The sequence below is a fragment of the Tamandua tetradactyla genome, chromosome 5 (genome assembly GCF_023851605.1).
Source record: "Tamandua tetradactyla isolate mTamTet1 chromosome 5, mTamTet1.pri, whole genome shotgun sequence".
Classification (NCBI taxonomy): Eukaryota; Metazoa; Chordata; class Mammalia; order Pilosa; family Myrmecophagidae; genus Tamandua; species Tamandua tetradactyla.
Window position 1 is genome coordinate 88,812,312 of NC_135331.1, and position 11,403 is coordinate 88,823,714.

At 43.1% G+C, this 11,403-nt stretch overlaps 1 protein-coding gene across 1 annotated transcript; it reads right to left on the minus strand.

The window, feature by feature from the left end:
* Window positions 1-4,108: 4,108 nt before the first annotated feature.
* LOC143684467 (HLA class II histocompatibility antigen, DM alpha chain) lies at window positions 4,109-7,604 on the minus strand. Its single transcript, XM_077161461.1, has 5 exons — window positions 7,401-7,604; window positions 5,926-6,210; window positions 5,044-5,322; window positions 4,709-4,837; window positions 4,109-4,352 (listed from the first exon to the last, which is right to left on the minus strand). Exons 1-5 carry the CDS (start codon window positions 7,486-7,488, stop codon window positions 4,348-4,350), a joined length of 786 nt encoding a protein of 261 aa, XP_077017576.1. The 5' UTR covers window positions 7,489-7,604; the 3' UTR covers window positions 4,109-4,347.
* Between the last annotated feature and the right edge of the window lie 3,799 nt (window positions 7,605-11,403).

The window sequence follows — 11,403 nt, forward strand, 5'->3', positions numbered from 1 at the left end:
TTATAAAAACAAAAGCTGCTCAACCCATTAGTCATGTGTAATCTGAAACCAATAGCATGAGACCACATTCGTGACTTCCTTCAATGTCTTTTCAAAACTATGCACACCTGCCCCCTATCAGGATTACACTGTTTGCTCAGCCTGTCGCACCATCCACTTCCACGCCACCCCCTTTACCTCTCTAGGCAAACTGTATCTCTCTACCAGGATTGTCTGCTTCAGGCTTTGACCTTTAGGTTGCAATTGCTGTAATTAATTCACCCTTCTTCCATCCCACAGGCAAATTACTTGAGTACCTTGTGGATTTCTGAACTATTAGGGGATATTCTACCTGATTTGCCACCACAAATCTGGAAGAATATTATTCTTTCTGCCTCATCCATAAGAAAATGGAGACAGAGAGGGTACTAAATAATAGAGTCATAACTTGAACTCAGTAGTTATGAGTCTAAATTCAATACTCCTAATAATTAATTTAAAAATAATTGAAAATTACCAACCATTTATAATAGAAATAAAAGTATAACATAAATAAGAATTAGCATATGAACATACAAGAGATTTATGAAAAAAAATGAAAACCTTTAAAAGTGCCTACATGAAGTGGGATGATATACCCTATTCATGGACGGAACATCCTAACATTATGAAGATGTCAGTTTCCCCCCACCTTAATGCAGTTCCAACAAAATAACAATAGGATTTTGGAAGAATTGGACAAACTGATTCTAAAATGTATGTAGAAATAAACTCCATGAATATCTTAGGCAATTTTGATAAAGAAAAAAATAAGTTTTTTGGGGGTGGTAGGGTGGTGAAGGAATAGAGACTAGCCTTCCCAAGCATTAAAATATATTTCAAAAACTTAATAATTAAAACAATGCAGGGGTGCATGGGTGGTTCAGTGGTAGAATGCTTGCCTTCCATGCAGTAGTTCTAGGTTCAATTTCTGGACCATGCACCCCCACAAAAAAAAAAAGATAAAAGCAAAAAACAATGTGATACTGACCATAGGAACTCAAAAACTGATGGAACTGCATAATCCAGAGACAAATCCATGCATATACAGGAACTTAGTATAAAATATTTGGGAATAAATAGAATATTTGCTAAAATGACATTAATAATAGTACTTTACTATTTAGAGGAAAGGAAAGACAAAGCCTTACACAATATAGAAAAATTCCAAAACAGCAAAGACCTAAATATGAAAGGAAAATAATAACTCAAATAGAATAATGCATAATAGGGTACCATATATGGCCAGATATATATAAGGCAAAGCTTTTTTTCTTTTTTGCCAAAAATTACTCATCAGAAAAGAGGGAGTTACCTTATATATAAGTCCTTAAATTTATGGGCATTCTCTTAACAGCTGTTTGGGAAAGATGCATTATGCTAAAATAATCTCAATTAGCAACTACAGAGAAGAATTAGAGTAAAACTGTTTTATGAAATGTTGGCGTGGAAACACCAGTATGTCTACACTGATAAATTGTTATGAAATATGTGATTTTAAAATTTTTGAGTTACTAACTAAATAAAAGTTGTCAGCAGTTATTTGACTATTTTCTTAAAACTTCTGTATCTACAAAACTTAATATATTGAGCTTGGACAAAAAAATGTTTTTAATCTTTTCATTGAGATAATGGAGCATCACTTTATCAATTTTGTATTCTGGCGAAAACTGTGACTTTACTGCCTTGGTGTTGGAAAGGATTTCTTATGATCATAAAAGCACAAATTGTAAGGGTTTTGACTGTCAAAATTAAAAATTCTATTCAGGGAAGGGACTGCATGCAAATTTAACTGGTGGGCAGCAGACTGAAAGAAGGCATTTGCAATACCTATGATGACATATGATCACAGTATGTAAAATATAAGAAATACCCACAAATTAAAAAGAAAAAAGAATATGCAATTTTTTTTAATGGACAAAATTTATGAATTTCAATTTACAGAGAAAGAAACCTATGAAAAGATGTCCAGCCTCACTATTAATGAAAGGCAAATAAAAATAATGAGATAGACTTTACTAGCAGCTTTCCAACATTTGAAAGTCAGATAATTTCAAGTATTGGTGAGGATAAAGAGAACTATCTTGCTCTCTTTTGTGGAAGTGTAAACTGTTTATGTTTCCTGAACTACAGAAAGCACAAAGTAGCTGGGTAAAAAAAATAACATACGAAACAAGGCAAAATAAATTTGACGGTAAATTCTGGATTTGAGAGCTCTAAATCATGGAAGAGTTCAATAAAAATCAACAACGGCCAGAGGTTTAGGGAAAGGTTCTTGGAAGAGGAACAAACTGAGCAGAGGAAAAAGTCTGGGCAAACACCCTCAACTGAAGACAGCTACAATGTCATCAAGAAAGAGTGAGAAAAACTGAAATTGATTCATTAAAGGCCATGATTCCTGCTGGGAATAGTGGACAATACTTTTGATCAGAAGGAGGACCCCAGATGAGAGTGGGTCTTTGAATGCTCCTGAAGTATTTAAATGACAGTATCATGCAGGAGACTCCAGTTCGATTCCTGGCCCATGCACTTGCCAAACAAATAAGCAAACAAAGAAATTCAACAAATGGTGCTGACAATAAGGGGATACTCACATGGGAAAAGAATGTAATGTGACCTTTCCCACACAGCATACAAAAAAAAAAAAAAAAAAAGACAGTACCATAGAATGCCTGATCAAAGAGCATCTAATCTAAGCCCATCATTTTACAGATGAGGAGTCTGAGGCCCAGAGAGAGGAAGTGACTTGTGTAAGGTCACATAGCATAATGAAGGCAGTTTCAAGATTTGACTAGCAGCAAATTTCAGAATAAGTTAGAAAATAGAAATCAGGAAGAACTTTAGAGATCATGAAGGACAGAGTTAGAACGGTGAAGTAAGAATAAAAAGAAAAACATCTTAAAGAAAGAAAATACAATACTTGAAGGCAGATTCAAAGTAGGTTCCAGATAAGAGAAAGATGGCAACAATACTGCTAGGTTACCCCTCTGGAAATCAAGGCAAATAGTGATTAATGCTGGCTAAGTTATTGAGCATCTTTTCTATGTGCCAAATAATGTTTTAAGAACTCTATAGATACTAACTCATTTAAGTGGTCACAGCAACGCTATAATGTAGGCACCATCACAATCACCATTATTTTACAGAAAATGATACCAAAAGCACAGAGAGGTTAAGTAACTTGTCTAAGAGCACACAGCTAAAAATTGACAGTCACCACTGAATGCTTAGCAGTCTGGTTCCAAAGTCCATACTTCAACACACACGTTGTTCTGAGAGATGGGATGGTTCAGAGAAGGTATATGCTCACGGGAAAAACTAGATTTTTCCTTTAGATCAAGTTCTTTTGGTTAGACTGGTACAAAGCAAAGAATAGAGACTCCCTCATCAATACCAAAATAATTTCACTATTACCCTTAATGCCAACCCCTCCTTCAAAGCAACTTCCAGATCCTACAAAAGCAAGAAATAAACATATATAAAACAATTTACCCCCAGTGATCATGATCTGCTTGCTTCCGCTACCTACCCAGGAAAGCACAACCACATTTCTTCTTGGATGGTTCATGCAAGCCAAAGAATATGTTATTCAGAAGACCATGCAAACTCTGTGCCCTTCCAGGCTGCTGTCCCTTCACTCCAGGAGCCTGATTTTGGTGTTCTCACAGAACTGATATGACTGCGCTAGAATAGCACCTGGGAGCTTATTTTGCCCACCCCTGGGCTCCTGTTTCCCCAGCCATGGTGAGGGTTGCAGGGACTTACACATTCCTCTAGCCAGCCTGTATTAGACGTAAAAGTTTGTGCCAATAGCTTTGTAAAGTGCAAAGGACACAAGCAGCTTCCTCAACTAGTGTGTGAGCAGATTATTAGGAAGAAAGTACTTATGCCTTTAATTCTCACATATTTCTCACAAACTGATGGAGAAACACCATCTGTGGCACTTAGATCTGGGAACTGGAGCTGGTCTGAGGAGTTAGGGGTTTTCCTGAAGCTGTGTTCAGATTAAGGCATGTTGAATGGGGAAATGACAACCCACTCAAGTTGAGATATCCAGAAACAAATATCACGAGTGAAGAAAGAAGCCACATCAATATTAAGAAAGTAATTTATTAGCCCTTGAAGTGGGAAGGAATGTGTTGTGATAGGCGGGCTACTCTGGGATCTCCTGGATGCTTGGCCCAGAGAGAGTACAACTTCGCCACCCAGGGGAAGTCCCAGGGACTTCTGCTCCAAGAAGGTGAGATCCTGAGCAGGATGTGAGAAACCTGAGCCTCCCCCCAGTTCGGATGGCTGAAGCTGCCAGCAGTAGGTTCTGGTCAGGAAGAATCAATCTAAGGAGAAAGAAGGGATGGAGGAAAGCCATCAGGGGGATCCTTGGGTTCCTCAAAGGCCCCTCCCTCTCTGCAGCACAGCGCTACAGAGCTCAGCCTCACCTTGTCCCCAGATCACCTTCAAAGAACCTGTTCTACAGCTCCCCACATCCTTCCTCCACTACTCAAAGTTTCTATCCCCTGCCATCCCATGACCTCTATATATTGAGTGTGTAACCGGGTCCCAGCTAGGGGGACCTCCGCCCCGAGCAGTCTGAGGATCACTGTCTCTCCTCCCCGTGCTACAGGATATAATGTGCAGCACCCCCGGTGCCCGGCTCCTACCGCCCACCCATCCCCCAGACACCTTGATGTACCTCCTGAGCAAGGCTTCCGAAAGCAGATGATGAGAACAGTGCCTGCAATGATGCCCAGCACCCCCAGGCTGAAGGCGATGCCACACAGCACATTCTCCAGAAGATCTGAGGGCAGAGCATTCTGGGGCACTGGGGATTAAGCAGAGCAGCTCAGCCTAGAGGCCTGGCCATGGAGCCCCCCCACCCGGGGACCCACCTAAGTATCTTGCAGAGCAAGACAGAAACTGAAGCACAAAAGATTGAGGTTGGCTCTTGTGAGAACGGACTCTACAGGTCCAGAGGAGGGACAGAAGGGCCCCCCAAAAGGAATCAGTCTTCACGGGGAAGGACCTCACCCCAAAAGGCAATGGTGGTATGGCCGTCAATCTCATGAGTCACAATGCAGGAGAAAAGGTCAGAGGGTTCAGGCGTGAAGTTTAAGTAAGAAAAGGCCTGGAAGCTGAGTCCATCGACGGCTGAGACATAAGTGGGCCCTGCTCCTTCCACAGGGACTGAGTGATACTGCCAGTTCACCGTCAGCATGGGTGGGAAGAGATTACTGACAAAACAGACCAGTGTATTGGGCTTGCCAAACTCAAGGGGCTTCAGCAAGAATACCTCGGCCACAGGGAACCCTGGAAAAGAAAGACAGGATGGATTTAGATGGCTCCTCTGTCTCTGGAAGGGGCAAAGTATATGGAGGGGAAGGCAGAGGGTCCGTGGGAGGGGCTTTGGGGGGCAGGGAGAAGGGTTGTCTGAGTCCCTAAGGAAGCTCTTCTTCCAGAAAAGAGTCAGAACTGGACCTAGAGGCAGAGCCCCATGCAGGTCACTCTGGAACCTTCTCGCCAACTTCCTGCAGAGCTTCCTTTCTAGACCTCACACTGGTGTCTAATCACACAAAATCCTATAAAAACACAGACACATCATCAGATACCTGTAGTCTCTGCTTCCATCTTGCTGAGCACAGGTACACAAGTGCTAATGTTCAGCAGACATCAATTAGTCCCTGTTGAATTCATTAAGTTCAATAGTTTGGAAAATGCTTAGGTGCTAGGCACTTGTGTTCTGCCCTACAATCAAATTACAGGGTGCAAACCATGGCTGGTGGAAAAATAAAGGTCCTAGGGATAACTTGGGAGCCACTGGAGGTGGGAAACTGTGTGGAGAGGAATAAATTTGTTTCTAGATTACTGAAGTTAGGAATGCCAGCCCTTCCTCCCCATCCCCGCTGCCCTGACCTCTGGCCGTGGGGATTTTCCCTTCGAGGTAGGGGCTTAGGTCCTCGATCATAATCTGGCAGAACCCCTTGTCAAAGGAGATAGCGGAGGCGTCTCCCTGCTCCTGAGCCCAGTGAGCAAATTCAGGCAGGCGAGGCACTCGGGTGTTGTTGGAGAAGTCAAAGGAGAAAAGCTGGTCCTCGTCGTAGGTCTCAGAGAGTCCCAGGCTGACACTCCCGTTCTGGCAGTACACCGTGTGCAGGAATGTGTGGTTTTGCAGGTCATCCTGCCACACTGGAGCGGGAGCTGCAAAGGAGATAGGGCTGGGTTCAAGGAGGTGGGAACCTCCCCCTCCTCTTCAGCTTAGAAACAACAAGGCCTGCTTCAGAGAGAGGAGGTGGAGGTGGGGTCTAACTCCTTCCTGTTTGTTATTTAGGTTCTCCCTCCCAACGGAAGTGAAGAAAAAATTATGGGAAGAGGTACATGGGATCTCTCCAAACTTCCCCTGCCCATAATAAGGCCACTGTTCCACTGTCTAAACTGAGATTCAGATTCACCATGTTGGTTGTGAGCACCAAGGCCCACAGCCAAGGAGGTAAATAGAAACTGAAATTAGCCTGCACAGGGGATACCTGTGTCTAATTCACAGAAGGCCATCATAAGGACTCGCAAAAGCCCTGAATCTGTTCCCCAGTCTTAGAATGGAGAGAGAAGGAATCGCCAGTCTCAGCAAATCATAGATGCCACTCCCCCACCCTATCCCCACATGCACTGTAAACTTGGAAAGCCAGTCTCCAGGCTTGCCTTCAGTCCCTTTCATTGGCACCAGCCTTCTCTGAAAACGTCTCCCCCTTCTTTAACCCTCCAAACTGCAATGACAGGATTGGGAGAAGTGATCCTTAGCCTGAGGAAATAATCCCTATTCTTTGAAGCCCCAGCAGGAACCCCATCCCCACCCCTACCTCAGTGTGCAGAAAGCTTTTTATTCAATACCCAGAGTAACAGACATTTAGAATAAGAGGGATCTTTGAGATTATTTCTTCTATTCTGCCCCATCTTTTACAGAGAAGGAAACTAAGGACCAGTGAAGTTAAGAAACTTCAAGAATCAAGGTGAGCTGACACCAGAGTGCAGAGTAGAGTCCTGAGAAGTGTGGAAATAAAATGTCTCTTGTTCAAATCCCAGTTCCACTGCTTTCCAATGGGATGAACTTGAACAAGTTACTTAAATCTCTGACTCTCCCCTTCTTCATTGTTAGAATGGTTATAATAATCTCTGCTTCAGGAGATTGACTTAAGTGGGATATGGTGTGAAGTGCCCCTGACATTGTTTGCCTCCCATAAATAGTAGCTAGCTTCCAATTTCACTGCCATCTCTACTGCCCCGTGCAGTACTTCCCACCACTTAGAAAGCCCAGGGTTCTTTTCAGATGCTCTGCATTGGCTCCCTAGGCTCTAACCCCGTCAGGATTGAAGTAAAGGGAGATGCCATCATACCTTCGGGTATGGCCCAGGAGTGGGACAGCAGCCACAGAAGTTGCAGTAGCCGTAGCAATGTAGCCCCCTGGTTATGCTCATGATCCATATCTCGGCACCACACAGGGTGTTTGGAGCTACCGACCCGGTGACCCAGGCCCCCAAACTCCCTCCCCAAAGGGTAGCCTTAGATCATGCGCTACCAGCTCACGCCCAGTTGTTGGTCTTGTCATTTTGGCTAAACCAATCACAGAAGTGTGGGGTTTAACGTCATCAGTCTCTGGGGAGAGACCAACAGCCAGCAACCTCCTGAAGACTTGGCTCTTTTACCAGGCCAGTGTGGTGTGTTACCGGGCTGGGTAAGCCAGTGAAAGAATGTCTGCCTCCTGGTGGGGTTTCCTCTTCAGTGTCCGGCTGCCAGCCTCGGCCTGCCGCTGGGTACTGCGGCTCTTCAGAGCAGTGCCACCCCGTGGCAGATATCTGCAGTAGTTATTCATCTTCCCACAGCAAACTCTGGAGCCCCTTTAGATCCTGCTTCTCCTCCCTTCTTCCATCCCAGGCCCCCTTCTTTTTCACAAAAAGATTATTCTCCTTCAGGCACCAATTCTTGAGCTTTAACTCTTGAATTCTTAAAAATTTAGTAAGTCCTTGCTATTGGGCCCTGTGCTAGAAATACAAACATGAATAAGGCACACTCCTGCCGTTAAGGAGCTCAAAGTCTAGGGGAGTCAATGATTAAATAACTGCACAACAATGTAATATATACAAATAGGAATGTGACAAATGTCTTGAAAGTAGTAATTTTATGAGGATGGGGGAATAGGTTGGGCACAATCAGGCAGGTTTCTAAGAGTCTTGAAGGAAAAGCAACTCGACCAGCAGAACAATAAGAGAAAAGAAAAATATTTCAGGACAAGGGGAAGGCAGTTGTGTAAAGGTAAAAGGCATCCAGAGATCTTCTGTAGTTGGATATGAATTTTGCAGAGCCTGCTCATGTGTCCCTCTGTGATAATAGGGGGTAGAGGGGGTAGGAGAGTGTCGATAGGAGCTAGAAATTTAGTTGTGAGTCAGATTACATGGGGCCTAGTATGCCACAAGGAGGGTCTGGCTTTTACTTAGCAGATGATAGAGATATTAAAACTGGGGAGTGATACAAACATTTTAGCATTTTAGAAAAATTGTTCTGATATTTCAAACAATGGATTGGAGCTTGGAAAGAAATGAGGCAAAAGTGCTGGTGAAGACTCAATCTATAGCATATTACATCAAAGCAAAAAGTTGCAGGCATGCACACACCATCCTCTTGTAGCCATAAGCAATAATTAATGTAAGATAAGAACCTGAATTAAATAATGGACAAGGAGATGGAAGGAATAGAGTTTTGAGATAATTAGGAGATAAAGTCAAAAGGATTTGGCTACTAATTGGATATGGGAAGGTGAGGCAAGAGAGGATTCAATGATGATACACAAGTTTCTAGTTCAGGCAAATGGCTGGCTGGTCAATGACAAACTGAATTGAAATAGAAGAGAATGCCATAAGAGCAGGTTTGAAAAGGAAAAGAATGAATTCAGTTTTACACATGTTGAATTCGAGATGCCAGTGGAACAGCCAACTGGAGTTGTCCTAGAGGCAGTGAGGCATACGGATGTGTGGATCTCAGGCAGGGGCTGAAAAACCTAATTGGAAGTCATCAGCCCAAATGCTGAAGCAGAGGCCATGGATACAATCAGCCAAGTAGTCTGAACAGAAGAAGCAGAAAGTGAACCAAGGACATATCTGCATGGGTTCGAAGCGCAAACCTCCTGTCAGCTATCATCCAGGATCCAATCTGGAACACTGAACCACTCTAGGTATTTTAATCTGAGAAAATGTTATATAGAGAATTGTTTATAAAAGTGTTAAAAGGGCAAGAAATGCAAAAGGGAGAAGGGGTGTGGCTGGAGGTACAAATTGGGAAGAGTGATACTTGGAAATCAGAAGAGGCTGCTATCCCCACTTAGCTGGAGTCCCTAAGTTTATACCTGCTGCTGCCCAGTGGGAGACACTGTCATAGTTGGTTCTGATCTACTGAAAAGGTGCCACCTCCATCCAGGCTGGAATTATTGAGAAAGTACTTCTGCCCAGGAGGCTGGAGTCCTGAGTCACTCATTCTTGCTGCTGTTACAACATCTACCAGCAACTACAAGCAACTGCCACACACTTCATTAGAGTCTGAAGCAGGAAGCTTTTCGTTTTTCTCCTGCCTTCTGATCTTCAGTGACTACTAATGGCCGAATCTAAGACGAAGCCAACTAGCCAGGAAGGTTGAGAAAAACACACCTTGCAGTCTCCAAGGCCTAGCGCTGTAGAACACATTAAAGAAGGGTAGGGAAGGGGCTGGGAGACACTAGATAATAACCAGTGCACTGAAACACACCAGTCTGTAGTTGTAAGAATCTGGTGGCACCAGGAGCATCAGCGAGCTGGAAAGAACAAGGAGAAAGCCGATTCAGAGAAATAGACAGTTGCTCCATGGAGGGCACGGTCAGCGTTATTGAACTCTGCTGAGAAGTCAAGGAAAAGATTGGAAAGTGTCCTTGGAGTTGATAATTATGAGATGGTTAATGAATTTATTGAGAACAGTTTCAGTGTTGTAGTGGGAGTTGACTCCAGATTGTGGTGGGCTGAGAAGTCAGTGGGAGGTGAGGAAGAAACTGTCAATGTATATGCTCAAGTTGGATAGAGAAAAGAAAGAGAGAAAGACAGAACGGGTGGGTTGGGGAGGGGGAGAGGCAGTGAGAAAAATCTAATGTGGTAATTGAATAATCTGAGAAATTAAACTATGTGAATATGGGCCATTAGTGTTCCTGAGACTTTCAGAATTCATCTATTCTACCCACCCCAGCTCACCCAAAAAAACTATGACTTCCTGGATATTCTGAAACAGCAATGTGTACATGTGTATGTGTGTGCATGTGTCGTGGGGGGTGGTCAGGGTAGAGGTAGGGTTTAGGAATCATTGTTAACACTCCCCAGAACAGAAGAACATTTTCCCAATGTCCCAACCTTTGTAGACTAACCCATCTATATTTCTGGTGGTGGGAGATGCAGGTCCCTTAAGAAAATAGAAAGGCAGTTTGTAACGTTTTCGGGACCATAGGGGAAAGTATGTGGCACTCAGCCATGAGTTCTATACCAAGGGTGGGGAAACTTTTTCTGTAAAGAGCCAGGTTATAAATATTTTAGGATTTGTGGACAGCCTGAGTTCTGTTTGAACTCTCAACTATAGTGTGAAAACAACACAGCTTGGGTCCTGGTTTCTTCCTAGTTTCTCCTTCCAGTTCTCCGGCATCAGTGTCCTTTCTTTCAGCTACCCATTAAATGTTGGAGTTCCCGGGAATTTTGTCCTCAACCTTTTCTTATTTATGGTTACTGAAATGGGTATTTCCTAGGATTTTCATGTGTCATAAAATATTATTCTTCTTTTGATTTTTTTTCCCAACCATTTAAAAATGTAAAAACCATTCTTAGTTCTCGAGTCATATAAAAACAGGCAGTAGGCTGGATCTTGCTCACAGGCTGCAGTTTGCTGTTCTGTACATATTGTCAGAATTGGGATGAGGGGCCCGAAGTAAAACCACCCTTCAAAATAAGAGCCCTACTCTCCTTTATTTATGGGAATAGCAATTGGTTAATGAATACATTGTGCCCCAGTTATGCCATATTATTTGAAAAGAGACCTGGAGAAGAAAGGAGGAAGAGGGCTGTATGGGAAGAACGAGGCAAAGGGGTACAAACCATAGAGTAGAATGAAGGAGGACCAAAGGGAGGAGAAATATAACCATTCATCACCAAGACTTTGGTTAGATGTGGTTAACTCCTTTCTCTCCCCTCTGTAAATGACAACTGTATACTTAATAACAGTCTAAATGATAACAAATTCAACACTTAGTGTTCCCCTCCCTCTGTGTAATGCCTCTTCCTGCCAGCACCCCCTCCCCACCAATCTCCATAATAGATTCCTCAGAAATAGTTTCTGATC

Coding starts and splice junctions, on each gene's coding strand:
- LOC143684467 (XM_077161461.1), bottom strand. CDS start 7,488: ATGGATCATGAGCATAACCAGGGGGCTACATTGCTACGGCTACTGCAA. Junction 6,211..7,400: donor CTCCTGGGCCATACCCGAAG/GTATGATGGCAT, acceptor TCTCCTTTGCAG/CTCCCGCTCCAGTGTGGCAG. Junction 4,838..5,043: donor TACCACCATTGCCTTTTGGG/GTGAGGTCCTTC, acceptor CTTAATCCCCAG/TGCCCCAGAATGCTCTGCCC.